We start from the raw sequence: 27849 nt of genomic DNA, 5'->3' as shown, positions 1-27849 counted from the left end.
CTCGTCTGATTGATTGAAAGCATCTTGACGATCTCTAAGAATTATTTCCCGCCTAAAAACGTGGCTTCGAGAATGCGCTCGGAACCGCGCGGTGTGCGGCGCGTCAGTGGCCACGCATGCGCAGACTGAGCGCGTTCGGTTCAGCTGTCGGGAGCAGCTTTGAGATGCTGGACACGTTACTCCGGTAAAAGTGGCTGAACTTTAAGATCGATTCGGAGAACCCCATGTTTATGCAAAGTTATCCTGAAATGTAGCTGGCTAACCGGATTATCCACGTACTATAAACAACAAATATATTGTTTACCGAATATAGGGTTTACTTGATTTTAAATTAATAGCAATTGCTAACAAATATTATACACTACTAAGAATTACTTGTTTTGTTTTCTAATTTTCAGTAATTGTACTCATTAATTGAAGAAATAACTATTGTTTGAGTGCAAACACAACCCTTGAGTATCTCACATACTGCGCATGGTCCTGCTCTGTTGCTCCGTGCTCGTTGGCTTCTGCCTGATCCGCGCCGCTGTGTGTGATTGCTCCAGTCTGCAGTCCGCCAGTACCGCGGCGCGGCTCCATGCGGGTCGTGCATTGTGGGCTGCGATTGTGAAAACACGGTTCACACACAGCGTCCATTGAATCTCACAGACATGGCCGACTCTCAGGACGAGAAGCTTTACAAAGCCGAGTACGCAAAGAGCGGGCGTGCATCCTGCAAGAAATGCAAAGAAAATATTGCAAAAGATTCCCTGCGCATGGCTATAATGGTGCAGGTAATAAAACAACAACAATAGCCTGCATTGCTTTTCTGGATTATTCGTTCAAGGAGTAGTCTGCATAGCAAGTTTGTTGGTGTGAAGTTAATGTGTATATCGATGCAACATAGGCACAGAGCCTTTAAAATAAAGAAGAAAATCAAACACTTTACATTTGATGATTGCATTTTGTGCATGATTCATATCAATTAAATAGGCCTTGTTTAGGCTCTATTTACCTGTGCATCAATCACATGTGATGGAGTGCAAGTTGTGTCTTGGGAGGAATGACGATTGGGCTTTCCTAGCCTGGGGTGAAGCAATTTAGGGGCGCATTATATTTATATTGGATGCGATTTAGTATGCCGATTTAATTGTTGATTGAGATGACCGGTTATAATAATACATACAACTATCTTAAGTACATGGTAGGCCTATATAAGTTAAATCTGAAAAGTCCGCAACTTTGGGTTAAAACCATATAGTGCGTTATTTCTCCGTGACGCATATTGTAATTGCTCGATTGGCTCCTGAAGTCTCTAAATAATCATGATCCCCAGTTTTAGTTCAATGTCCGAATTAGTAATATAGCCCTGAAGCCGTGATTGTAAGTTGAACTGGTGGTCTGAAGACACCCCCGGCACACTAGCATCTTTATAGCTCCTTTGCCTGCAGGCCAGTGGGGACATTGTACGGCAACAGGATGTGAACTGCTGCTGGTATGTGGGGCACATGAGAAGCAAGGCATAAACCATTAGCATCTGAACTCGCATCCTTTCTGAGAAATGGCTTTAAACTCAGACACCGCTTTCAGAAAGTACCACTGATTGAAGGTTTCCATCCGATGTTCCAGAGATTTTTCATAACTGCACCCAGTGATGTGGTATTATGTAAACGGGAATCCGAAAATGAATATAACTGCATAACCCACCCCTGCATTGTTGTTGTATAATCATTTTGCACAACATCAGTGATAGAGGCATATTTGTTGCGATTATTACTACTGTGATGTTTAAAACTAAATAGCTGTGCCTTTATTATTATTAGTAGTAATAGTAGTATTATCTAAATGCATATGTTGGATAGGTTCACATCTAATTGAAAGTACTCAGCCTTATTGTTGATGCTGGGATGCTTCCTTCAGCTCTGGATCAATTAGCTACTACTGATCAAACTAACAAGATAGTCTTCTCTCTCTCTCTTTATATAACCTTTTTCTGTTTTTTTTGCAGTCTCCCATGTTTGATGGCAAAGTCCCCCATTGGCATCACTTCTCCTGCTTCTGGCAGAGGGCAGCTGTCCAGTCTCCCGGAGACATTTCTGGGTTCTCTGACCTGCGATGGGAGGACCAGGAGAAGGTGAAGAAAGCCATTGAGACGGGAGGAGCCACATCCGGGGGTATCTCTGCCTTCATTTTGTTGTTTGTTGTCAACCACAAATTAACTCTACCTACAGTGTTAAAATGTCTTAATGTAACAACTGCTGTCCTTCATATACAGTTAGGTCCATATATATTTGGACAGAATGCAAAACGCCCCAATAACAAGCAGGAACTAAAGACAGCTGCAGTGCAGGCCTGGCAGAGCATCACCAGGGAAGAAACCCAATATCTGGTGATGTCTATGGGTTCCAGACTTCAGGCAGTCATTGACTGCAAAGGATTTGCAACCAAGTATTGAAACTCACAATATAATTATGTATGTTAGTTTGTCCAAATACTTTTGAGCCCCTAAAATTCGGGGGCAGGCGGCACATATAAAGATGGGTGTAATTCCTTGGATGTAACTACCCTCAAATTAAAGATGAAAGTCTACACTTAAAGCACATCTTGATTGTTTCCTTTCAGATTGTAAGAGAATTTGATATGCTTGGTTTTTCAGTCAATCTAAATAAACAGTTGAACTGAAAACTCATGGTTAATTGGTTTCTCTTTTAAGATTCTTTTTAGAAGGATGTCACAGATGTGCAATAATCATTTATTGTGACAAAAATAGAAAACCAATATCATTTCATTATGTTATTGAACATAAGTAATAAAAAGCTTCTGCTGTATTACAGAAATGATAGGATATTAATCCTATTTTCCTCACAGGGCAGCTTAGGTCAGTCTGGTCAGGTTGGCAGTGGGTGTGTCTCTTTCTTCCTCTTCTTGTCTCTATCTTCTCTCTTCTTTTTCTCTTTGTCCATTCCTTCTTTTGTAAGGTTTCTCTTTAACCATTCACATTTTGCCAACATCACACCATGGTGTGGGTGTGTGATACAAATATTTTGATATGGCAGTAAGAAACCTAACTGTTTGGTCTCTTTGAGGTGTTTGTCCTTGTACTTTATCTCTAGTTTAACTGCTAGCAGGGCCCCTTGGAATCTAAGGAACTAGACAAAAAGAGTGCGATGTCAGTTTCCTGTATCAAACCAGACCGCAAGATATTTCACATAGAAAAATACATACTAACAAATAATATCTTACAAGATCCATTGTGGTGGCGTACAGAGCCAAAATTATGACAATTGTGTCACTGTCCAAATATTTATGGACCTAACTGTGACGGGCACACAGTTCAGTATAACCCATACTTAATTGGGACAATTGGTGCAGGTCTTTTCACACTGTAAGTCTACTGTTAAAACAACAGAGCTCTATGATTGTAGGAATATCTGTAGATTTGTGCTGTCTGTACTCTAGGGCACAACCTGCACTCTTAAAATAGGCATTTACCAGTTTAGCCATTTGAGAGTCCCAATAGCTAATTATTATATTTATGAATATTGCAAATGTAAACATTATTCACATGGAAACTTCTGGTTTCCACAGATAAAATTGTGTCCTGTTGTAGTAAACATCTTTCTGAAGATCAGAAGCTGCAACAGGAGGCATCTGGCTTTAAAGACACTATTTGTCTACTTCTCAAACTAAAAGCTTAACAAGTGAATTTGAAATGACTCTCTTCCCCCACCCCCTGTTTTATTGTTTTATTAGGCAAAAGTGACTCAAAAGGTGCTGCCAAAGGAGAAAAGACACTGAATGACTTTGCTGTGGAGTATGCAAAGTCTAACAGGAGTACCTGCAAGGGTTGTGACCAGAAAATAGAGAAGGTAGTGATAAACTCTAATCTACAAACATAATTATCCTAATGTCCTCAATAGAAGATTTAATGCGAAAGCTTAATGCAGAAGCAGATAAAGAATGCAATATTCTTTAAAACAATATATTTGTTTATTATGATTTAAACTTTGCTGCAGCAGCTTAATATTTGTTCCATTCAATGGGGTTTTGAGAGAGTCTACAAAGGAGGTTGATACATTAATTAACATTACAAATGGCAGATGTAAAATATGAGTGCACAAAATAAATTACTACTACTAAGTACAAGAAGTAGTTTTGACAACTGATTTAATGGGTTATGTTTTAGCCTAAAACAATGCATCTTTTTAGTTATTCTAGTTCACATATTTCCTATACATATTTATTTTTTATTTTTTCAATTTGTTATTACTGTTACAGCAGTAGTATATCTGCCACATTTTTGCTAAATGATTGTGTTTACAGTGCCCCATAGTGTGGAGATTCAGTGGGAGCTATTCTGGGATTTATTCTTGTTGTTTTTCAGGATCAAATCCGGGTGTCCAAGAAGACCGTGGACCCAGAGAAACCTCAGCTGGGCCTTATCGACCGCTGGTACCACACGGGCTGTTTTGTTAGCAAAAGGGAAGAGTTGGACTTCAAACCACTCTACAGTGCCTCCCAGCTTAAAGGATTTGCAGCTTTGAGGGCGGAAGATAAGGAAGAGCTGAAGAAAAGGCTGCCAGCTGTCAAGGCCGAAGGGTATGTTTCTTCTGACCTCAGCCTGCTGTCTCGGTATTGCTTTTTTTAATACAGCAATGCCAAAAAAGTGTCAGGTTCCTCGCTACTTTCCATTAATTCTGTCCTAGTTTGCCTGCTTCCATATCTGGCACAGAGCTAAAAATGAACACAAAAAGTGATGAGGTAAATGTGCTTTAGAAATATGCCTTTGTATATTTCTATTCTGTGTACTTCCTCTAGTGGAGTATCATTGTGTGGATGTTTTGTGAGAACAACAGTGACAGGTGAGCCACAGGAGTGACTGGAGAATGTATGAACACAGGGGACACGAGTGTTTCAATATGCTGCCCATGTCTTAGCATATTCTTTTGGTTCCTGGCATGTGATTGAGCTAACTGGTACTGCGATCAGTCTGTTAGAGTGAAAGCTCGGTTGCATCTGCAAGACAGTCCGCTCTAATGGTTTCAGCTGGCTAGTGTCATATCCTTAATCTCGTCACCCTCACTGAAATAAGAGATTAATAGCTGGTTTCAAGCACCCAGATTAGATCTTGGAATTCCTTACTTAAAATAACATTAGATTAGTGCTAATTTGGTCGGTGAAATGAGCCGTATTAAAGATCTCTGTATTGTTCAGAGGAACAATACGAATTGCACACTTAAGTGCACCTAAGTGTCAAAGACATCTTCCTGCATCAGTCAAATGAACAAAAGCAAGTATACTGTATCAGGACAGCCCAGCTCCAGAAGAACAAGAATTATTGACCACAATCCTTCCTTTGCCATGGACTTAGATGACAAATTAAGCTTTTTTCCAGTGGTACAGAATTATATATTCATGTCTGGGGACAGGAGTGAGTCATCTGGTGTCTCTTTCACCAAAGGAACAATTTAGATTCATAGCTGCCGCTCAAATGTGGAATTCTACAGGAAGCTAATCTCACAAAATCAATGTTTTTTAAATTAGTCATATTTCTTAGACCTATTATGTATCATTTTAAAGCTTATGTGATGGACTTTATGGAGAGATAGTCAATTGTAAAATCCAATCAAACTGGTGATTGAAAGCAGTAAATATAGGTGCTCCGATGTACACTATTGAAGCTGTAAAGGTCAAGGGTCAGTTGGACGTTTGATTCAGAGCTTTCCAATGATATATGACTTGAGGGTATTCTATGGTTTTTGACTTGCATTATATTGACTATAAGTGCCAACAGCCAAAAAAATGGGTGTGCACTGAACAGGATGGAGGGATGAAAAAAGGAGTGATAGCACACATTTATAACACTAGGGACATAGACTGTCAAAGAAGTCACTGAGACATCATCCCGCCAAATGATACTGAATGGCACCCCCAGCTCAGGAACTCGATTGGGAATAGCAGAAGGGAACAAAAGGTATATTATTCTCGTCTGTCCTTAAATTTGTTGTATTTTGTGGGCTTTACATCGCAAGTTTGAAGTTGATGTTCAAACCTGAACCTTGGTGATTTTTGCAAGACTTGCAGGGAGGTGCAAACTAGGCTTGCGTACCTCTGGTAAGAGTTTCTATTCAAATCTGGCATGTTTCCGTTGCTTCAGAAAGGTCAGTGGACAGCGTGCTCTGGGCCATCCTCTGGCTCTACGGTATTGCTACAGCACAGGAAGATGGCTTTGAAGGTCCTGCGGAAGGCCTTCATCTTGTAGGCATAGAGGATGGGGTTGACAGCGGAGTTGGCGTGAGACAGGATGATGGCGGCGAGCAGCAGCGGCAGGGGGACGGGGCAGTGCGGGCAGAGCAGGATGAAGCAGTTGATGATGTGAAGGGGGATCCAGCAGACGGTGAAGAGGAACAGGACCAGGAAGAGCGAGGTTGCGGTCTTCATCTCCTTCCGCATACTAGCAGCCTGCTTGTCCCGCAGCTCGCCCGTCACCCTGTCGGCCGCCATGCGCCGGATCTGCCGCTTCACGGTAATGAAGATCTGCGCGTAGATGAGGAACATGATGATCAGGGGAGTGAGCACGCAGCCGAAGAAGTTGAAGTACACCATGTACGTCATGTCCACCACGAAGACGAAGAAGCAGTAGCCAGACTCCGGGGGTGTTTTGTACCAGCCCATCAGAGGCACCAGCCCGATGAGGAAGGCCAGGATCCAGGTGAGGACGATGATGAGGATGGCGTTGCGGGAGGTCATGACACTGTGGTAGTGGTAGGGGAGGAAGATGGCGATGTAGCGCTCCACGGCCACGGCCAGCAGGCTGAAGATGGAGCTCTGTGTCAGCATGATCAGCACGGAGAGCATCAGCAGGCACAGATACAGGTTGTGCCGGGGGATGCCTGTGTCTGTCAGGATGGCGCAGGGAATGGCCAGGGCTCCCACACAGATGTCCGCGACGGCCAGCGACACCAGGAAGTAATTGGTGACCGTGCGCAGCCTCCTGTTTTTCCCCACGGCGACGCAGACCAGCACGTTGCCTGCGGTGGAGAGGACAGCAATGATCAGCTCTGCCACCGTGTAGGGGAGGTTGAGGGAGACCAGCACCCCTGTTGGCTGGGGGACCGCTGAGGAGGCTGCAGTGCAGGAGGTGAAGAGCACCGAGGCGTTCATGGTCTCCGGACCAGGAGAGTGCTTATAGAACTCCTGTCTTTCTGGTGCCTGTCATCCAAAATCATAAAAGGAAGAGAGTGTTAGAGCTGACAGAGACAACACTGAGTCATTTGAGACATGCTTGTTTTTTCAGAATTTACATACAGGGAGGTCTCTGCTGAAACTGTGTGAAACTAAACAGATTTCTCCATTGAAATACAAAAAGATGTGTTCCAATGGAAGCTAGCGAGAGATAAGTAATGGTAAATAAGTGTAGGAAACATATTAGCTTTGTATATAATCTCTGTATGTAATTCATTAATAATAAACAAATGTTGTAAAATCATTTACCTTAAAAAATACTTGGAATCCGCTTCCAAAATGGCAAAATTAGTGACTTCATCGAGGTCGGTGTCCGCACACTGTCAAACCGGGTTCTTCTGAAACCTTGACCGTGCCAAGTGAATTTGTTCCTGAATTATTTTACCATGTTGTTCTGAAACCATGGTAAATGAAACCGGATTAAGTGCGACCACCGTGTACAATGTACAACATCTCTACAAAAATACATTTACCCACACAATACAGAGAACACCATTAGGTGGTGTATAGCAACTCTACAGAATCTTACTTGGTGCACAAAAAGGGAGCTAAAGAAAATTAATGAGAAAAGTAACTTTGCACAGTAACTTTGGGAGGCAGAATGAAATAAGTAGCTACAGTAGTCTTGAGTGGAAAAACCTGGAACAAATGCCTTGCTCAAGCAGATGTGAGACCTGAATATGCATTACAGAGCAAGGTAAACAAATAGCAGTAATTGTTTAAAAAAAAAAAAAAAAGTATAATCTTTTGTTAATATTTTTATAGCATCTCCAAAATTAACAAATAATTTTGTGTTTTCCATTAGTAACAATTGTAATACAGATTCTTCTAAGCTTGTTATATTGCTTTTCCCAATTTAATTTTTAGGTTTTTTTTTTTGTATTTGTTAGCTATGTTATCATCATATAAGGTGTTGTATTTCACCACCTTTCCCTGGCTTGTCACATTTGACTAGTATACTTTTTATTTAGTCTAACATTATTATTTGTGCAATACCATCTATATACATTTAGTATTATTTGTGTGTTTATGCAAAAAACACCCTTTAAGTTAAACCTAAAGACCTTTTTTAGTAAGTTTTAGTAATACATTTTACTTACCCAGACAGAACAGCTTGCCTATGAGATACGTGCTGAAGGACACACATGCAATTGTGCGTATGAAACCAGATGCTACCATGAGCAAAATTTGCATGCCTGGTGCAATGATGCATACACACAAATGTTTGTGTAATTTATCTATATCTCTATCTTTTATATACGTTTCCCTTTTCTTTTTTTCCTCCTTTGTTTACAAACCGTTTGCATAGGCAAATCATATATTGAGCTGTCTACACACATTAATGATGCATCAAGGGACAGTAATTAGCTGGCCTTCAGAGAGGCCTCCTTATTAAATAGAATTAAGAGGAAGCTTAATTGTAAATTAAGGCTCAGATCAGGAAGCATGTCAAGTTTTATTTTGTGGTTCAAATGATTGGTTGCTAATTAATCCCATTGGTAAATAGGGATGGGGTTATTCATAGCATCCCCCAAGTAAACCCTCACCTTTATGGAACACATCTCAAATGCAGGTTTCAATTTACTGTATTTATTGATTTATCTTTAGCACTTTTAATCAGTTCATCATTTCAGTTTTATTTGTACAAATTTTCATAATTTTTTTTTTCGTATCTTCTAAATGAATCCAGTCTATGTAATAAAAAAGGTAGCGTGAAATAAACAAGGATCAGTCACAACTGAACTCCTCTGTGTGTCAAGCATGGTTTTAGTTTTGGGCCTTTACTTCTAGGCTTTCCACATATACTGGGACAGGTATTGGAATTGCCAGTAGGGGAGACTGGTATTATATTGGGTGTGGTAAAGTGAGGGACCATTATAGATTGGCATAGATTTGTATTTCAGTGTTTTAGGATTCTGAATATTGTGGATAAAGTTGCACAATGAGGCATATATTTTATTACGTAATTAACACCCCTTTTGTGGCTTGCTCACTAGTTATGTTGGTATATTCTAAAACAGAATTGCTTGCTCTGTCAGACCCATGTGAGAGATTTCATGAACCAGGCCCTTCACACTTGCACCAGCAGTCCAAACGGTGGCCCTTGTGCTGTATGAGGACTAATGTTGCTCTGATCTATAATACGGTTGGGATACAAGCCCAGGAAAACTTTCAACCTTGGTCTCCCCCCAAACCAGCAGACTTTAGCCAGGTGTGCACTCTCTTGGGAGAATCTGCCCACTGAGCTGGGTCTTTTATCTGCACATATAAAGAATAAAGACTGAAACGGAATGTTCCGTTTTCTGTTTGACTTTAACCTAGTCATCTCTTTTTTCAGAAAGAGGAAGGGGGATGAAACCGATGGAGATGGAGCCTCAAAGAAGAAGCAGAAGAAGGAGGACAAAGAGGAGAAACAGCGGGAGAAACAGATGAAGGTTTTCAGACTGTTTGATTGGTTGTTTCTGTAAGAGTCGTGTGATGATCGTCTCTCTTTACAACAGCAGTTTCTCTTGTCCCCGCAGGAACAGAACCAGCTCATCTGGAGCATCAAAGACGAGCTGAAGAAGTACTGCTCCGCAAACGACATGAAGGAGCTCCTCATCGCAAACGGACAGGAAGTGCCCTCCGGTGAATCCAATGTAGGCGTTCCCAACAACATGGCTGTTACTTTTTTGCACACAGTTATTAGACTACTTGCCTGTTCAAAATGTGATCTGTTTGATTGTTTTTGTTAGTTTTCCTTGCCTAGCTGTGTAGAGTCCAGCCCCACAATCCATATGAATAATCTATTATCAGTGGGGCTCAAGTACAGGTTAAGGAACCATCTCCCTCCTGTGTTAGTTCAGGTGTAATAGTGAGTTATCACAATTGGGAGGGTTTAAAGGGAATTCCAGTCGAAAAAAACAACAACTAAATATTTGTTGTTTTTTTTTTTTACCCCTGTTTGTTTAGATCCTAGACAGCCTCTCTGACTGTATGGCGTTCGGGGCCTTGAAGGCTTGTGAGGAATGTCAGGGCCAGCTGGTGTTCAAGAGCGACGCGTATTACTGTACTGGAAACCTCTCGGCTTGGACCAAGTGTGTTGTCAAAACACAGACTCCCAACAGGAAGGACTGGCTCACTCCAAAGGTGGGCCTGCATAACGTTTATTCATGCTAATGAGATGCATGTGGCCCACTCGCTGGAGTGTGAGCTGAAGTTAGTGGGAGACGATATTTAGTTTAGATATATTCGTGTGTCTGGAAGATAATTTTTTGTTTGTTTCCATTTGCATTGCACAACACTGCTATAAAGATGGCGGATAAATAACACTGAGTGGTCCACATGCATGCTGACAGGTGGGGGTTAGGGCTCTATTATTTTCAGAATTAAATTTTCAGTGTAAGCGTATAGTTTGTGTTTCATACCATAGCATATTGCTTACATCTTGAACACTTGTACAGTATGCATAGATTAAATGTACCCCTATCGTTTAATGTAATGGTCTGGTTCAATGCCTGCTGACACAGTGTCAATTGAGGCACTTTTATTGAAGTCATGGGCATTTTGCAAATTCAGATAGGCTATGGGGGACGTCTGAAGTGTGGTTTAGTATTCAAACATTGTCAATTTCTGTTAACGAGAGGGCGAAATAATCTGTGATTGTCATGCGACAAACATTTGAATAAAACCTCAGAAGTTCTGCAGAACGGACAAAGCTCGGACCCTTCTGAGACAGCCCTACTGGCAGGGGTGAATATTTGAACACTTCGAGTTTTGTAAGGTTTTTAGAAGCATTCTTTCCAATTAATTCTCATTACTTGACTACATTCTTCATTCATTTTGTGACTGGTTTTGCTTACTGATCCTTTGTAATGCTTTCTGCAAGCCTTTTAGCTTGTCTGCATCATTCATAGGGATTTGCCCAGTGAGAGAAGATGCAAGTCTCTGTTCTTGTACTTCTTTTGTTAAACAAGTTAAATCGCTATACTGCAGACTCAAACTTTAAATATGAAAAGTGCAATAATATAATTAGCGAATTATTGATGATATTGGAACATATATTCTTCTGTTATGTTGAATTATGATTTTGTGAATGGATCCCACTTCCTGTGGTTTAAAGATAGGTGAGCTAATCTAGGAGGTATAGTATGTCTCCCACGTGCCATTACTGTGGATGCTGCCATCTTAGTGCAGAGCCCCTAGCTGCCTCTCTCTGCCCCACAGGAGTTCCACGAGATCCCCTATTTGAAGAAGTTCAAGTTTAAGCGCCAGGACAGGCTGTTCCCGCGGGTGCAGGCGCTGCCACCTCAGAACGCCACCAGCAGCAGTGCGTCCAGCACCCAAGTCTTGCCACTGGAGTCTGCGTCTGTGCCCACTGGTGAGACCGCGTAGTGCTGCTCCGTATGTAAAGCCACAGGAAAAACAGCAGTGATGATACAGATCTTTGGAAGTAGAGCGGAGAAAGAGTGTCAAGCATAAAATGTAGCCAATTTGTTTATTTATGTATTCATGATTTATTTGACTGATTTGCCTTTTCCGTGCTTGTCCGAGTCTTAGAAGAGACGATCAACGGCTTCTTTTCACGCTGCATGTCCATAATGGAGTAGTACAGCTCTCACTGATGATAGTGCAAGCCCCTGTACAGCTTGTAAGGAACAGGAATAGGCCTGGCCAACTAAATTCCACACCATCCTTGCAGGGCTCGGCCAATTGCGCACCCCCCGACCCTGAGGCCTGGTTACTGTGCTCTATGATCTACTGCAGATCTGAACCATTCCTGTCTGGAATATAGGGCTCTCACTGCATTTCAGTCATAGGCATTTACCAGTTGAGGCACTCATAAAGTGATTCTTTACTTTTTTTCAGTCTTTGGTCTTTTCATTATTTAACATTGAGACTCCTACATGGCCATCACAAGCTTAGTGTCATTCCCCCCTCCCCCCCCCACAGATAAACCACTGACTGGCATGAAGATCCTGTGTGTTGGGAAGCTGTCCAAGAACAAAGAGGAGCTGAAGACCGTTGTGGAAGAGCTCGGGGGGAAGATCACCAGCACGGCCAGCAAAGCCACTCTGTGTATCAGCACAAAGAGTGGGTACATCCTGTCTGATCTACCATAAATACCCGACTAAACTGACCTGAGAATTATTAATCTTTCTTATGACTTTGTTTTAAAACAATTTGTCTTGATCATAAATCAGGATTTAGGAAAGAAATTAGTTTCATTTAGTGCCTCTTGCAAATCAAAACTGCATTGGATCAACAATTTGCAGTATTATTGTGCTTTCCGCAGTGTGGCACACTTACTCAAAGTATGAATTCTTGCATATTATTTGAAAATAAGTTACGAATAATTGCAAATAAATTTGGTATAAGGAAATAGAAAATATGTTAGGAAAATTTTCTGGGAAAGGGTTTCTCAGATGCAGATGCTTTAAAAGTAAATCATAATATTAGTCTCCTCGTTTTGTAATGAAAATGACTGGATTGTAGGCCGAGGCCTTTTCTCTTAATTCCATCAACATGTGACTCCATTGATCTGAAACTTGAAAATTGGCAGGGGCTGAAACGTTGATACTTTGCAATGTGCTTTTGCTCCTCAGAGGAAGTGGAGAAGCTGAGTAAGAAGATGGAGGAAGCGAAGGAGGCAGGGGTGCGGGTGGTGTCGGAGGGCTTCCTGTCCGAGGTCAAGTCCTCTGGAAAGGCCTTCCAGGAGCTCCTTTCCCTCCATGGCCTCTCTCCCTGGGGAGCCGAGGTCAAGCTGGAGACCCCGGCTGCGGCCGCCAAATCCAGTGGAGCTCCTGCCAGCAAGAGCTCGGGCCGAGTGAAGGAGGAAGAAGGTAGCCCTGAGCACTGGGCCGCCACACGGTCCCATCGCAACCAAACAAGGAAACCCAAAAAACACTCCCTCCATTGGCACAACAGTTTGAACCACTTCACATTTTACAATCTGTAATTATGTCCAATATTGGGGGCAGAACATTTAGAGCTTTTTGCCTTAAGATTATTTATTGAATTATTTTTTCTAGAAAAATGTGACACCAAATGTTTCAGACGTTCAGGGGAAGAAATCATGTTAAAAACATATTATTGTTTTATAACCCCTGGCTATAATACAAACTATTTTCCTGACTGATCTCGTTCCAGGTGTCTGTACGTTTGTACCTTTTGAATCCAAGAGACTGTTTTGATGTCTTTCTTAACATGTTTTAATGGTAATTTCTTATCTTAAAGGTGCCAGTAAATCCAAGAAGATGAAACTAACAGTTAAAGGAGGAGCTGCAGTGGATCCTGATTCAGGTGAACTGAATAACATTCTGTATTTATTGCTTCAATGTGGCATTATATTATAGTCCAAGTCTCTCGTGTTGGAATTGGTTTAAAGCAGTAATCTTGCCTCTTAAATCCCTTCAAATTATATAATTACAATAAACAAATTTTTTTTTGTTTAATTTACACAATGTTTTAATAATTCAGTCATGTAAACCTTGTGTGTATACATTGCAAAACAAAATCACTTCAAGCTACATTGTTACATTACAATCCTTCCTTTTAAATGTGTGTCTGTAAAAATACATACTTTCAATGTAAATGTAATGTAAATTACTGAGTGTTATTTTATATGACTTTGATTGCAAGCCTATGTTCCTTCTAAGATGTTGGCATTTAATTTCTTGTTTTGAAAATTAAGGTCTGGAGGACTGTGCTCATGTTCTTGATCAAAATGGCAAAATCTTCAGTGCCACCCTGGGTCTGGTTGATATTGTCAGAGGAACAAACTCTTATTACAAACTCCAGTTGCTAGAAGATGATGTCAAAAAGCGGTGAGTTCGTGTCCTGACACTTCCTTTGTTTTTTGTCAACTTATTAAAATCCTATTTCGTTATCACCGTTAAACCCAGAGAAAAGTGTCAATAGAGGTGCTTGTATTTATGGATGAGACATTGTGATATTATAGGTGAAATGAACTTGGTTCTCTTGGCAAGGTTGTCATTTTTTTTAAATTGACAAATCATGACTGTACTATTACAGTGGTCCCTTCTGGTTCTCGTCTAGTGGACACAAAGTTGGCCCATTTTGGTTGGGAGCAAACGTCCTTTAAAGATCAAATGTATACATTCCACTTGAAAAATCTCAGGAGAGCATGGCTAATGAAGAAGAGAGAATACCTTTGTCATATTGTGTAATATCATATTAGTGATCGTTAAACCATGGTAGTATCACTGAATAAAGTTGTCTGCTATAAAATGTAATTATCTTGAATTTGAAGTCAATGTGTATTCTTTGCTTCCCATAATGATAAAACATTTCCTTAGTGTCTGTTAGCAATATCGCAAAAGCTCCTTGTTTTTATCCATCTGCATGTTAAGTGAGGCACTCGGGAATGATGGGGAGTGTGGTGGTATAGTTTCGGCTTCTTTATTTGCTTAGGTACTGGGTGTTCAGATCCTGGGGCCGTGTAGGAACTACCATTGGTGGCAACAAGTTAGATAAGTTCTCGGACAAGAACTCGGCCATCGACAACTTCCTCAGTTTGTATGAGGAGAAAACAGGGAATTCCTGGCACTCTACAAACTTCACAAAATACCCAAACAAATTCTACCCTCTGGAGATCGACTACGGACAGGTATGTGTTCTTACCTCTGTGTGAAATGAGTGTTTCTACAGCAGTGGTCCTTTCATTAGGGCCAGTTGGTGTTTCTGTCCCTGTGAGATCAGGCTGCCCACACCAGCCTTCAAGGAGGGTTTATGTAATTGTGTAGTCCATAGTCTTCAGCATCAGTGGAGTTGTGCTCAGGTCAGCTTATCCAGGCAAGGAGAACTTTTGAGTTTTTCAAACCAGATGCTACTTTGTACTGGGGATCTTTTTGGTTTGAATTTGAAAACAAATGTACATCAAGTTTGTATTGGAGATGTTTATCCACTTGTATTTTATGTTAACAGGATGAAGAAGCTGTGAAGAAGCTGACTGCCAGTGCGGGTACCAAGTCAAAGCTGGAGAAGCCAGTCCAAGAGCTCATTAGGATGATCTTTGACGTGGAGAGCATGAAGAAGGCCATGGTGGAGTTCGAGGTATGAACTTAATAAGATCATTCAATTCTGGGTTTAGAAACTGCCACCTCCCCACCTGAACATTGAAATCCTGGCTGTCTCATTTCCGTTGATCCCTTAGAAAACCCAAAGGGGAATCTCTTAAATGGCAGCTGATGTTGAACTTGGTTAATAGTTCTAGCACTGACCCTGCTAGATAGATAAAACATAAGTTTCTTACTAGATATGACTGGGTTATACATAATATTATGTACAGGTATCTTGAATTCTTGATATGTTCACATTGTTGAGTAGCATAGTCCCCTGGTATTGGTGAAGAGGGCTCTGAATGGACAATGTTCTTCTCAACAGATTGACCTGCAGAAGATGCCACTGGGCAAACTGAGCAAGAGGCAGATCCAGAGTGCCTACTCCATCCTCAGTGAGGTGCAGCAGGTGAGTAACAGGCCTCTTTCTGAAAAGGTGAAGGGAGATTCAGGATGGCACTGCTCCAGCTGCCCGTGTCCCAGTCAGGCCATCCCTCTACCAGCTCGGCTTCATCGATTCCCTGTGAAAATTAGACCTGGTTCCAAATTCAAATTGCCTAGTGGAATGCAGGCTTTGTTTGTTAATCCATTCTAGAATCAGCCTATTTTTGTACTTCCTGATCTTTGATCACTTAACATTGAGGTTTCCATGCACTGCCAGCATAACTTGGTAGGTATTGCGATACTAAGCAAGATGAGAGAAGAAGCTGTCCGGACACCCTTGTCAGCATCAACTCCTCTCGGCCTCTCTCTCCTCCCTCCAGGCAGTGTCTGACGATTCTTCGGACTCCCACATCCTGGACCTGTCAAATCGCTTCTACACGCTCATACCACACGACTTTGGGATGAAGAAGCCACCCCTCTTGAATAATCTGGAGTACATTCAGGTAAGAACCGAGACAAAGACCATGTAGTCTGTAATGCATGCAGTACAACTGGATTTAAAGCAAGCTCATGAGGAAGGATGGATGGATGTATTTTACAATTAGTTATATAGAAAAGCAAGGAAAATGTTTATATATGAGTCATGAGTAAAGATGAGTCAGTCCATACATAATGTATTTTATTTTATGTTATTTATTCCTATTTTCTGTGTTAAGGTGTTGCCTAGCTGTCAAGTATGAAGAAGAATACCAATGAACGTAGTATATTCTCAAAGCTGCAAGCTAATCTCTTGCTGTGAATAAATGTTTGCAGGCCAAAGTGCAGATGCTGGATAATCTCCTCGATATTGAGGTGGCGTACAGCCTTCTCCGGGGAGGAACCGAGGATGAGAAGAAAGATCCCATTGACATCAACTATGAGAAACTCAAAACAGAAATTCAGGTAATGAGCTCTTTACCAGAGTTGTTGTGTACATAACTAAATAACTAACCATCTCCCTGATTTCTGTGCTACATTGTGTGGATTTGCCATGACCTCACACCCTTCTGTCACCTTAATAGCCTCATCCTTCTGATAATGTTAACCTGCCTTACGAGAATATTACCGAACTTCCCTTAAGCACGGATGTGGACGTTATAGGATTGAAATTTTTGAAATGATTGATGTTGTGATACTATGTACTTGAACTCCTCATGCCTAGCCAACACTGGTCAGTGTCAGCTTCAAAGAAAGTTGCCTTTACAAAGTGAAGTGTTTTGTTACCGTGAGAAAAACCTATAATGATGAAACCCAATGATGTCACCGTATCACAGGTTCTTGACAAAGCATCTAAAGAGGCTCAGATCATACTGGACTATGTCAGGAACACTCATGCGGCCACTCACAACACGTACACACTTGAGGTGGAAGAGGTAAGATGTTTTATCTGCAACTGCACAGGAACATAAATAAAAAGCTTGAGTGCTCTATATCTGATGATGTTCACAGATGACAATTCCTTTTTACTGTTACTCTCTTCAAACTGTTTTTGTTTTGTAACTTTCAAGCAAATAATTTAAAAAACGAGTGCAGTTACACATTAGATTGAGAGACTTGGTTTTGCTGTGCAGATCTTCAAGATCGTGCGTGAAGGGGAGTACCAGCGTTACCGGCCCTTCAAGGACCTGCCCAACCGTCAGCTGCTGTGGCACGGCTCCCGCACGACCAATTTAGCTGGAATCTTGTCCCAGGGCCTGCGCATCGCCCCCCCCGAGGCCCCTGTGGTGAGTCGATGTGCTCCAAGTGCTCCTCGTCAGAGTTTTTTACCTTTTCTTTAACCGTCACGTTTAGTAGATTGTGAAAGAAAACAATATTAAAATAGTGTTAAAGAAATGCAGATTTTCTGTTACAAAACTGGCTTCATAACTACATACTCTAGCTCACAGATTATTACTTCACCATGTACACAGCTTAGCTGATTTTAAATCAAATCAGAGATTTTAAAGTAAAACTAAGTTATTTTTGCTGTTTATTTTAATTAGTTGTATTCAAAATAGTGTGATTTTAATAATTAATTATTTTTTAATGATTTATGACTTGTATATTGTTCTCGGGTCAAATTAAAAACACAATTCTGGATTGTCTATGAACTAATAGTTACTTCCCTTATTGGTTATGAACATCTTCTGGCTGAGGACCTTTTGTGATTTTTTATTTTTAAAAACAAGCTTAAATGTACTTCAGAGGTAGTTATCTATGCAGTTATGATTTTCTAGATACAATTTTACATAATACATTATTAAAAGTTTGCTGCAGTGTGTTGCCTGTTAGTGGCCTTGCCCTGATCTGACATTTCTTTCTTTTGTCTTTGTATTGGATTCACTAGACTGGTTATATGTTTGGCAAAGGTGTTTATTTTGCTGACATGGTGTCAAAAAGTGCCAATTACTGCCACACGTCCCAGGCCGATCCCATTGGCCTGCTTCTGCTCGCTGAGGTTGCTCTTGGAAACATGTAAGTAGTTCAAGCCCAGCCAGGGGGATATAGAAATAGTTCATATTAGGAGTAAGACACACATTTGTGTTATAGGTCCTTCAAGATTTTGTGTTGAACACTTCACCTGTTTGGCTGTACATATGTTGATTATTTGAAATTCCCATTTCCCAGTTTGTATGAGAGTGTATTTTGGTTGAATGAAAGTTTCCAAAAAATAAAATAAAATAATTGTAGGAACATAAGACATGTTCCAAATGGGATGAGGCCATAGCTTCAGTAACAGAGGGGCAAGTTACAGCAAGCAAGTTTAAAATCATGGATGTTTAAATTGGCATCCGTATTTAGTGTCAGTCACCTTTGTCAATGTTTTTAATTGCTGCTCTGTGATTGGTTGGTATCTCATATGGAATTTATAATGGTAATTATACCCGTTACTTTCTTTTGAATCTGTGGAAAATATATATTGCTTTTTCAATCCATAGGCATGAGCTGAAGAAAGCTTCACATATCACAAAATTACCAAAGGGAAAGCATAGTGTGAAAGGTAAGGACTTGCTGCAAAATGTTCTGAATTAGTAATAATACCTTAGGCTAACATCTAAATGATATTCAGAAACTTTATTCTGTAATTACTTATGCTGTTGTTTACATGCATTTATATAATATTTGAACAACATAGACAGTTACACATTAATTACATTGTAACTATGTAAAACCCCAGAATTACCTGCATGATGTAAATTGTTACAGTAATCGGAGTGAATTCTTGACCTATATGTATTTGATCTAGTAATGGACAGGAATAATTTGTTAAATCCACATTGCAGATGCCCATAAGAAATGATTGGCTAATACTAGGTGTTGGGTATTAACATTGAAGTAATTTACACTAACCTGATTTTTTTTGCAGGTCTTGGTAAAACTGCACCAGATCCCAGTTCTACTGTGACATTGAATGGCATTGAGGTCCCGATCGGAAAAGGTGTCCCTTCAAATGTTCAGGACACCAGCCTGCTCTACAATGAGTATCCTTTCTCAAATATAAAGCCAACCCCATTCATGCTGGATTCCTTGAGATTGTCGTCCAAGAATGAGCACTATTTTTTATTTTCCCAAACACACCCAAGTATATTATTTGAAATCACGTGAGCGCCTCACGCTTACACTACAGTGCTGCTGTAGGATTCAGTATTTATCCTGTGCAACGTTGCATTTCAGCCAGACTTCCTTAAAGGTGGCATTTCATAATTGTTTTCAATGTACCTATACTTCCTAAATTTGTCCTGAAAGCTTCATTCACATCCGTTGCTTATAACATGGAGAAAAAGCACATTTGTTGTTAGATTGTTTTAAAAATTAAATAATAAAATAGAAAAAAAAAAAAAATGGAAGAGCGAGAGTGCATGACGTCACACCAGGTATTTCACTGATATAAACAACGGGCGTTCAATGGCAGATGACCCGTGAAAGCGATGTTACTGGTGTGAAAGTTGTTGTGGATGACAATTCACCCTCACAGTCCCTGACATCCAATACAGGAGAGCAGGATGACATATACACTTTTTTATTTTATTTGTTTAATATGCAGTGGGGTGCTGTTGTAATCTTGGACACTTTGAGACAGACTCCCTAGCTGAGAGAAATTAACTTGATAATTAGCTCTTACAACCATATATTATACATCTATTTACCATGATATCTTTCCTCTGGGTGAGTTATAATTTTTTGGTAGTGGTTTTTCATTAGCGCTAATGCAGCCAAACAGCTCGAGAGACTGAGAGCTTGTCCTGGTGTGACGTCACGCATAAATTGGCTGCAGCTTCGGGTGAGCTGGACTTTTCACAGAGGTGTCAACTTCAGACTTGTTTTCTATACACTTAGTGTTAAAAAAAGTTTAAAAAAATCATGACACTCCACCTTTTAAGTAGGGGTGAAAAATTAGGTAAAGACCAGTGAACTGGGAGAATGCGTTGTATTGAATCAACACAGAAGACGAAATAAGCTCATGTTTGCGTTCGATTGTATGCTGGTACACAGATAGTGAAACCTTTTTTTGCCTTAACCTCTTGCTTCCCAGATACATTGTATATGATGTGGCGCAGGTCAGCCTCAACTACCTGTTGAAAGTCAAGTTTAACTACCAGAGTTCGCTGTGGTGATGCTGTCGTTCACAGGCAGAAGGCCCACCTGAGGTGTGAGGCTGCTTTGGCTTAAACCCCCGATCCCAGAATGCGGATGGTCGTTGCTTTGGAACCACAGATCTCTCCATTATTGTACTTTTTTTTCCCTAAGGAGTAAACTGCGCACTGTACTGCACTGCGAGATTTGCTCTTCTGTTTGTTCAGTAGTGCTTACAGGTGCCAAATAGCAAAGTCTGAATAATATCTTAATCGCAGCATCCAAGTAAAGGATCCTGAGTTTTGGTTAGTTAAGTAGCTGGGGAAGGTGAGTGTCAATAGAAAAGTCAGAGGTATGACCTCATATACTGTTCCTTTAAGTTCAATATACCTTTTTTTTTTTTTCTCTTAACTCCCCATTGCATAGTTTGTGGTATGGCTGAGTCCACGGTTTTCTCTGCAATGTCAGATGTGCTTGTCTCAGAGTTGCAGTTTTTCTTTGTTTTTTGTTTTTTCTTGGAGTTTATAATGCAATATGAACTCCAAGAACTGAGCACAGAAAAGTAATGTTTCCACACCTGCAGAAATACATAAAGCTTTGCAATCCAAGTCTGATATAAGATATCAGCATTGTAACTGACACAATGATATATACATGTATATCAAGTATATATGTGTAGATATATATAAAAAAGATAAAAATCAGTCTGGATTTTAAACAATTGTACACATTCCACAAAGGCCCCTTCCTGGATCAAAATGTATTTGTTTCTTGTTTCTAATGACATGTACCTGTGTAAGGAAATTACTAGGAGTCTAGTAAAGCAAGATTAAAGCTTGAGTTGTCAAAAAAAAAAGGGGGGGGTGAAAGAGTAATGTCTCATTTAATGTCGCAAGTAATGCATACTGGTAGGTTTTCCCTTGTGTTTTGTTTTGCCCTGTCTGTATGAAGACTGCTGTACCTTGCTGTTCAAATCAGAAAGTTTGGAGCTTCTGACTGTAATCCAGCTTTGTCTTCTGTTACCATTCAAGAGAGAAGTCCCAAATGTATGTCTAAGTATCGTTGAATTGACTCATACAATACTTTTTTTTTACATAAAATAAAGCCCTTTGCTTGATTTTCTTTTGTTTGCCCCCCTTATCTTTCTTTTTGTGTTGTTATTTTTCTGTTTAATCTGTTAGCTATTTGGTAATCTCTACAAGCAATAAAATATTTTAAGGTTCCAGATACTGCTTTTCAGCACAGCTAGCATGTGAAGCTTCCAGTAAGTTTACATCGACTATTCCTGTTGAAGTAAGCAGGGTATTGGAGTGTCTCTGATCTAGACTATATACGCTGTTGTGAAAGGGTGCAATAAAGCAAATCCCCTGGAGCAATGGTTCTCAAACCTACAGACCTACAAAACCTACAAATCCAGCAGACCTACCCTGCTGGATTTTGTTCCAACTGAGCTTGGTTACTTAATTGAACCCTTAATTGAAGTAATTAGATTACATTTGACTCTTTAGATTGTGTAACTGATAACAAATTGGTTCCTTAACAATTTTCTTATACAATTTTAAACTTAACTTAAATCCCCTACTGCTAAAAATAATTAAAAGGCTCTGATTTAGGAAATTATTAGTTAAATTAAGGGTTAAATTAAGTAAAAACCAGCAGGGTAGGTGGTACTTCAGGACAGGTTTGAGAACCACTGCCCTGGAGGGTAGTTCTGACATTGAGGTCCTCACGAATATATCGATAAGAAAATTGTTGAAAAAGTGTGCTGGGGCAACGACTGGCAAATAAAAGAAAACGTACTGTAATGTGTGAGTGCCTTGATGTCTTCCTAATGGGTTCTGTATTATATTTATAGAAGACCCAACGCCATGGGTGCAGGGGTCTTGTTAGGGTCGCTTCCTTCACAGAACATTTCTGGAAATCTTTTTTTCTTCTGTGGCGGCTGGACGTCATTACATAAGATAGGTGAGAATCCTTTAAGGAAGTGGTTTAGGTAAGGTTTACTGTATTCCACCTGAGCACTCGAATGAACAACTGTTTTTCCCCCTAGAACTTCAGTCGTTGATTTTTGGCCATTCAGGACTGAATTAGTACATTCCTGCCCAATATAACAGAAGCCTGTATTTGCTGTCATAGTACCCATTGCTGGGGATCTTCAACACTGATCCTGAAGAATTGCATGTGATTCTAGCTTTTCATTCCAGCCCAGCTCTTAATTACAGACCTGAACCAAGGTTACAGAATTATACATCTACTGCAGTTGGAATGGGAAACATGTTTCAAATAAAGTGCAATGGATTAATATACACCACATGAGCCTTGAGCAATTTATTTAGGGTTTGATAGTTTTTATTTGTAATTAAAAGCACAATCATACAATTTACCTAAGACATTGTGCTCAGTATTGGCTTCAGCTGGTGTGGAAAGCAGGCCCAGAAGTTTGCTATTCAGTCCGAGTAAAGGGAACCAGAAACATGATGTTTTTCCGACCTGTTCTGAGAAAGGGCTCAAATTAGAAAATTAAACATTCCCTTTTATTTCAAACCATTTGCAGCCTGCTTTTACATAGTACGAACTAGGGTTGGCCGTGGACTGGCTCCTGAGCTGGAGCAGCAGTGTGAAGCTGCACCTGAGCCAGCAAACCCTAGTAAGACCCTCCTGTAGCAGTCGGCTGAGTACAGCCCCAGTCTTCACACAGATCGGGTAAAGGGTGGTACCTCCCATCCCACAAAACAAAAAAGGCACAACCCCTAATTAAAGCCTGAACTTGTTTCCCACAAGAGTTGTCTGTGAGTCTTTATTTACAATCAAGACGTGTTAAACTTAAAGTGTAAATGGAATACTTTGTCCAGTGAGCAACCCTTACATGCCCAGTACCGCTGAATAGGACCCTTTCATTCTGCAGTTTTGTTTGTTTATCAGGCCATACCTGTGTGAGCAGACACACGTAATAGGCTTCCCCAGTGTGTCTGTGTACGTCTGTAAAAAAAATAAAACGCGCATCTGTGGAGACGTCATTAGTGGTCAGAGAGGGGACATCTGGGAGCTGCAGCCCTGTGTTCCCAGTCCTAAATAACTAAAGGTATGGGAATAATGCTGAAGTCCATTTGTTTTTGTGTTTTAATAAGCAGTGGGACCAGCCTGCAGGTGGGTTAATAAACTCAATTAGTTGACCTCTGTGCACGCACAAGTGTGTTGTTTCTGCATCACAGGAAGCAAACCAAGTGAAGAACAGCTTCTGTTTGTTGGGGAAGTGCCGAACACAACTGAATATTTCAGCTACAAGAAATAGGTGTATTTAAAGCAAGACAAATGTATTAATCAAATTCAGAGATGAGGAAGAATAGGACATTGGTTATTTGACCGTGTGGGAATTTCTGTTCTGAATTATGCCTGTAAAAAGCAGCTTGTGTGAAATACTGTATATGTAATTATAAATTTACAAAACTCTTAGTGTTAGGTATATTAAACCACTCCCATTGTAATGCCAGTGACTTCAACAAACGAGTGTTAAATGGTCTACAATGAATTGGGTTAACCTGACACGATGTATGTTTTTTTTTTTTTTTTTGCTGGTTCCAATGCTGACCGCTATTGTATATGATTTCTGAGGTGCTGTCTAAATGTCTCTTCTGTGTTCATATTACTTCTACAGAATGCCCCAGCCTTACATAATAGTTAATAGAGCTTTCCGCTTCTCTAGTTTTAAAGAGATCATAATGTACAATTTTTATGGACAATTCCTTGCCAAGCAGGCATTTGTTAAGTGCTGTTTCTGTTGTGTATTTGGCTATTTTGTCTCTAAAATAATTAAGAATGTCAGTAATTAAGGGGTTCGTGTGTTGTGTGAATGGTGTATAAGATGGTACTAGGTTGTTGAAATGCCTTGGTTTCACTCCACAAATCTTCAACAAGTAGGCTACACAGTGTTAAAGGGAGGCTGTTGTCCTTCCCACTTGAACTGAGCACCTACTCTGGACGGAAATGATGTTATCTAAATCATTGTGTTTCCCTGGATAAAGCAAAGAAGACTTGCGGTGAAAATTAACCAAAATAGTCCTGCTTTCGAACTGCCCTCTCCGGCAGTCTCTGTCCCACAATGCACCGCGACCGGCAGCCTTTGAAAAAGCGGCGCGGCTCATTCAAGATGGCGCTGATGATGCGCAAGAGTGAGTAACAACAGTAACTGACAAGCGTTTAAAACACCGATAACCATAGCTGGAAGCGACATTTCTAACGACAATACACTTTCCTGGCCCAAGATACCCTAGAAACCCCAATATTAATTTGAATGTTAATTATTGTTTGTGCCATGACCAGCTGCTTTTAATGAAGTAATGGTAGGATAATAAAAACGCAGCGGTGGGCAGTGTGTACGTTTTCGCTAACCTTTCCCAATGTAAACAGAGGTGCGTTCAAATGTACGTGTGTATGATTTACAGAAAGGTGGGTAATTGATCCTCTAATTCCACACTGATAGTAAATTGGACACTACGGGGAATAAAGATTAACAGCACAAATATTTAAACGGTTTTTCACGTTTGTTGCTCCTTCAGTAATAACCTATATAGCCGTGATCAGTGTAGCAAGGATCGTCTTTGTTTTAACTACTGTAATTGTATACATTTATATTAAAACATAGCTGTCAAGTTGTCAAAACGTCAATGCGTGAGATCTGTCCATTCAAATGCGCTGACAAACCGCCAAAGCAGGAGTGACCAAATGCATTGCTGTACAAAGAAGAAAACTATTAAGACTTATGGAAAGATGTTCGTTATTGTTATTAACAAGTCGTATTACATGTGTGTTTGTCTTTTTGCTCTTTTATTTTTAAATACAAAAAGACAAAGTATCTGTTCCACAGCAAATGCCGTTGTTACTGTCATGTTACTTTGTATTTGAGCCAATCACACGTTTTGTTCTTGAGTGCTGTATGACCTTGTGCTGCCACTGTGCAGCGGCCAATTTAGTCACCCCAAAACTTTGCTTTACGAGGGGCCCTCCCAATAAGACATTTCTCTGGAATTTGGTGACCAAACGTGCCCAGTATTGATAAGAATTATATAACCTTATATGAGGTATTTAAAGGCACTATTTTGTATTTTAAAATATATATTTCATGAGTGTCTGAAGCTAGCATGGGACACTGTCAAGATGATGGTCACATAGATAAATACAGTAGAACAACAAAAATGTATTAAACTGTTGATGACCATAGCAAATCAAAACATTTTAGAAGGTTCTTCAGACAACACAAATATTTAATGTTGAGTCTATTATTGTAATCTACAAATTGAACTGTTTTTTCACATGGGATTAAAATGAACAGCACCATTGGAAAGCCTATTAGCAGATGGCTTGAAAGCAGAATAATTATTTAATTTGTTCTACGAACAATAAGAAACATGGTCTAAGTTGCAATGTATTTTATGAATTATAAAGATATTACATGTTTACATTAACTCTAAAATAAACGGTTGAGGTTAATATCCCATGGACCACTGTTCTTAATTAGCCCACTAAGGCCAGCCCATTGTACCTCATATAAAAAATGCCTTAAATTCATTCTTATTACTCAGAATACATCCTTTTCATTCATGAACATAACTACTTATTTTCATTGTATGGACAAAATGGGTAGGCAGAGATAAACTTATAGGGACTTCCTAAACATGATGGAAGCTTGCTGTGAGTTTCGTGCCGGAAAGTGTCACAAGTGTGCTGTATTGGCAAAGAAATATGGAGTTGATAGGGATTCCTTGAGACAGAGTGAAAGACAGAGTCAAGGTTGATGCTCAGCCAGGGAAAAGAAAGTACCTTGACGCAGCAACAGAGAGAGATTGTAGAGGTAAGGTGTAGTTGCTGACCCCATAACTTACTATAGGTAGCCTAAGAGCAGGTTAGAAGGACAGTGTTAAGAGTAAGGAAACCTCCAGATAGACTTAGGTTCACTAAGGAAAGGATACAAATTGTGGTAAAAATGAGAATTTGAGACAAATGTGTTGTATAGTTGTTTACACTGTTAGAGTTGTTGTAATCTTGTAGCAGTGGTTGAAATTTAATAATAATTTGTTCAAAATTAATTTTTAAAAATATTTGTATGCGTATAAAAAATGACAAAAATAGACCTCATAGTGAATGGACTCACTACCTTGGCCATCTTGTTTTTGTATTTGATGAGTCAAATGGACTGAAAATAATACCTTTATTTAATATTCAGCATGTTGTAGTTTGTTTTGATTTTAATGTTTCTTAAAAAATGAAATTGTGTTCTGCATTTGAAAAATGGTGTATTCCATATTTTTCCACTATGTAAAAATACTATTTTAATTGGTTAGGATGGTGATTTGAGGTTTGATTTCAAAAATCAATAAAATATAATTTTTTTAATCAATAAAATGTGAAGTAATTACTCTTGTGGGCTTATTTTGGACTCATGTGGGCTTGAAGGGTACACGTACAGTGAGGGAAAAAAAGTATTTGATCCCCTGCTGATTTTGTACGTTTGCCCACTGACAAAGAAATAATCAGTCTATAATTTTAATGGTAGGTGTATTTTAACAGTGAGAGACAGAATAACAACAAAAAAATCCAGAATAAACGCATTTCAAAAAAGTTATACATTGATTTGCATGTTAATGAGGGAAATAAGTATTTGACCCCTTCGACTTAGTACTTGGTGGCAAAACCCTTGTTAGCAATCACAGAGGTCAGACGTTTCTTGTAGTTGGCCACCAGGTTTGCACATCTCAGGAGGGATTTTGTCCCACTCCTCTTTGCAGATCCTCTCCAAGTCATTAAGGTTTCGAGGCTGACGTTTGGCAACTCGAACCTTCAGCTCCCTCCACAGATTTCATATGGGATTAAGGTCTGGAGGCTGGCTAGGCCACTCCAGGACCTTAATGTGCTTCTTCTTGAGCCACTCCTTTGTTGCCTTGGCTGTGTGTTTTGGGTCATTGTCATGCTGGAATACCCATCCACGACCCATTTTCAATGCCCTGGCTGAGGGAAGGAGGTTCTCACCCAAGATTTGACGGTACATGGCCCCGTCCATCGTCCCTTTGATGCGGTGCAGTTGTCCTGTCCCCTTAGCAGAAAAACACCCCCAAAGCATAATGTTTCCACCTCCATGTTTGACGGTGGGGATGGTGTTCTTGGGGTCATTCCTCCTCCTCCAAACACGGCGAGTTGAGTTAATGCCAAAGAGCTTGATTTTGGTCTCATCTGACCACAACACATTCACCCAGTTCTCCTCTGAATCATTCAGATGTTCATTGGCAAACTTCAGACGGGCCTGTACATGTGCTTTCTTGAACAAGGGGGCCTTGCGGGCGCTGCAGGATTTCAGTCCTTCACGGCGTAGTGTGTTACAAATTGTTTTCTTGGTGACTATGGTCCCAGCTGCCTTGAGATCATTAACAAGATCCTCCCGTGTAGTTCTGGGCTGATTCCTCACCGTTCTCATGATCATCGAAACTCCACGAGGTGAGATCTTGCATGGAGCCCCAGACCGATGGAGACTGACAGTTATTTTGTGTTTCTTCCATTTGCGAATAATCGCACCAACTGTTGTCACCTTCTCACCAAG

The 27849-nt window shown here is 40.2% G+C and overlaps 2 protein-coding genes across 2 annotated transcripts; one reads left to right on the top strand and one right to left on the bottom strand.

Annotated features, from left to right (window-relative positions):
- The first annotated feature begins 572 nt into the window (after nucleotides 1-572).
- On the top strand, nucleotides 573-22066 carry parp1 (poly (ADP-ribose) polymerase 1). The gene is made up of 23 exons (XM_066694789.1): nucleotides 573-773; nucleotides 1988-2153; nucleotides 3733-3848; nucleotides 4364-4578; nucleotides 9563-9659; nucleotides 9747-9863; nucleotides 10177-10353; nucleotides 11431-11584; nucleotides 12157-12297; nucleotides 12810-13046; nucleotides 13441-13506; nucleotides 13898-14030; nucleotides 14638-14833; nucleotides 15151-15279; nucleotides 15610-15693; nucleotides 16049-16171; nucleotides 16482-16610; nucleotides 16982-17080; nucleotides 17279-17431; nucleotides 18034-18161; nucleotides 18626-18687; nucleotides 19054-19168; nucleotides 20221-22066. The coding sequence occupies exons 1-23, from the start codon at nucleotides 651-653 to the stop codon at nucleotides 20300-20302; spliced, it is 3042 nt and encodes a 1013-aa protein (XP_066550886.1). The 5' UTR covers nucleotides 573-650; the 3' UTR covers nucleotides 20303-22066.
- On the bottom strand, nucleotides 6142-7143 carry LOC136759624 (adenosine receptor A2a). Its single transcript, XM_077248930.1, has one exon. The coding sequence runs from the start codon at nucleotides 7141-7143 to the stop codon at nucleotides 6142-6144; it is 1002 nt and encodes a 333-aa protein (XP_077105045.1).
- Nucleotides 22067-27849: the final 5783 nt, after the last annotated feature.

The sequence above is a fragment of the Amia ocellicauda genome, chromosome 1, assembly GCF_036373705.1.
Source record: "Amia ocellicauda isolate fAmiCal2 chromosome 1, fAmiCal2.hap1, whole genome shotgun sequence".
Taxonomy (NCBI): Eukaryota; Metazoa; Chordata; class Actinopteri; order Amiiformes; family Amiidae; genus Amia; species Amia ocellicauda.
This window is presented reverse-complemented; position numbering and strand designations above follow the sequence as displayed.

Excerpts from the sequence above, each read along its gene's own strand:
- parp1 (XM_066694789.1), top strand. The coding sequence starts at position 651 with ATGGCCGACTCTCAGGACGAGAAGCTTTACAAAGCCGAGTACGCAAAG. Across the intron at positions 9,864-10,176 it reads TGCCCTCCGGTGAATCCAAT|ATCCTAGACAGCCTCTCTGA; the intron begins GTAGGCGTTCCC and ends CTGTTTGTTTAG. Across the intron at positions 17,432-18,033 it reads CCCCCCCCGAGGCCCCTGTG|ACTGGTTATATGTTTGGCAA; the intron begins GTGAGTCGATGT and ends TGGATTCACTAG.
- LOC136759624 (XM_077248930.1), bottom strand. The coding sequence starts at position 7,143 with ATGAACGCCTCGGTGCTCTTCACCTCCTGCACTGCAGCCTCCTCAGCG.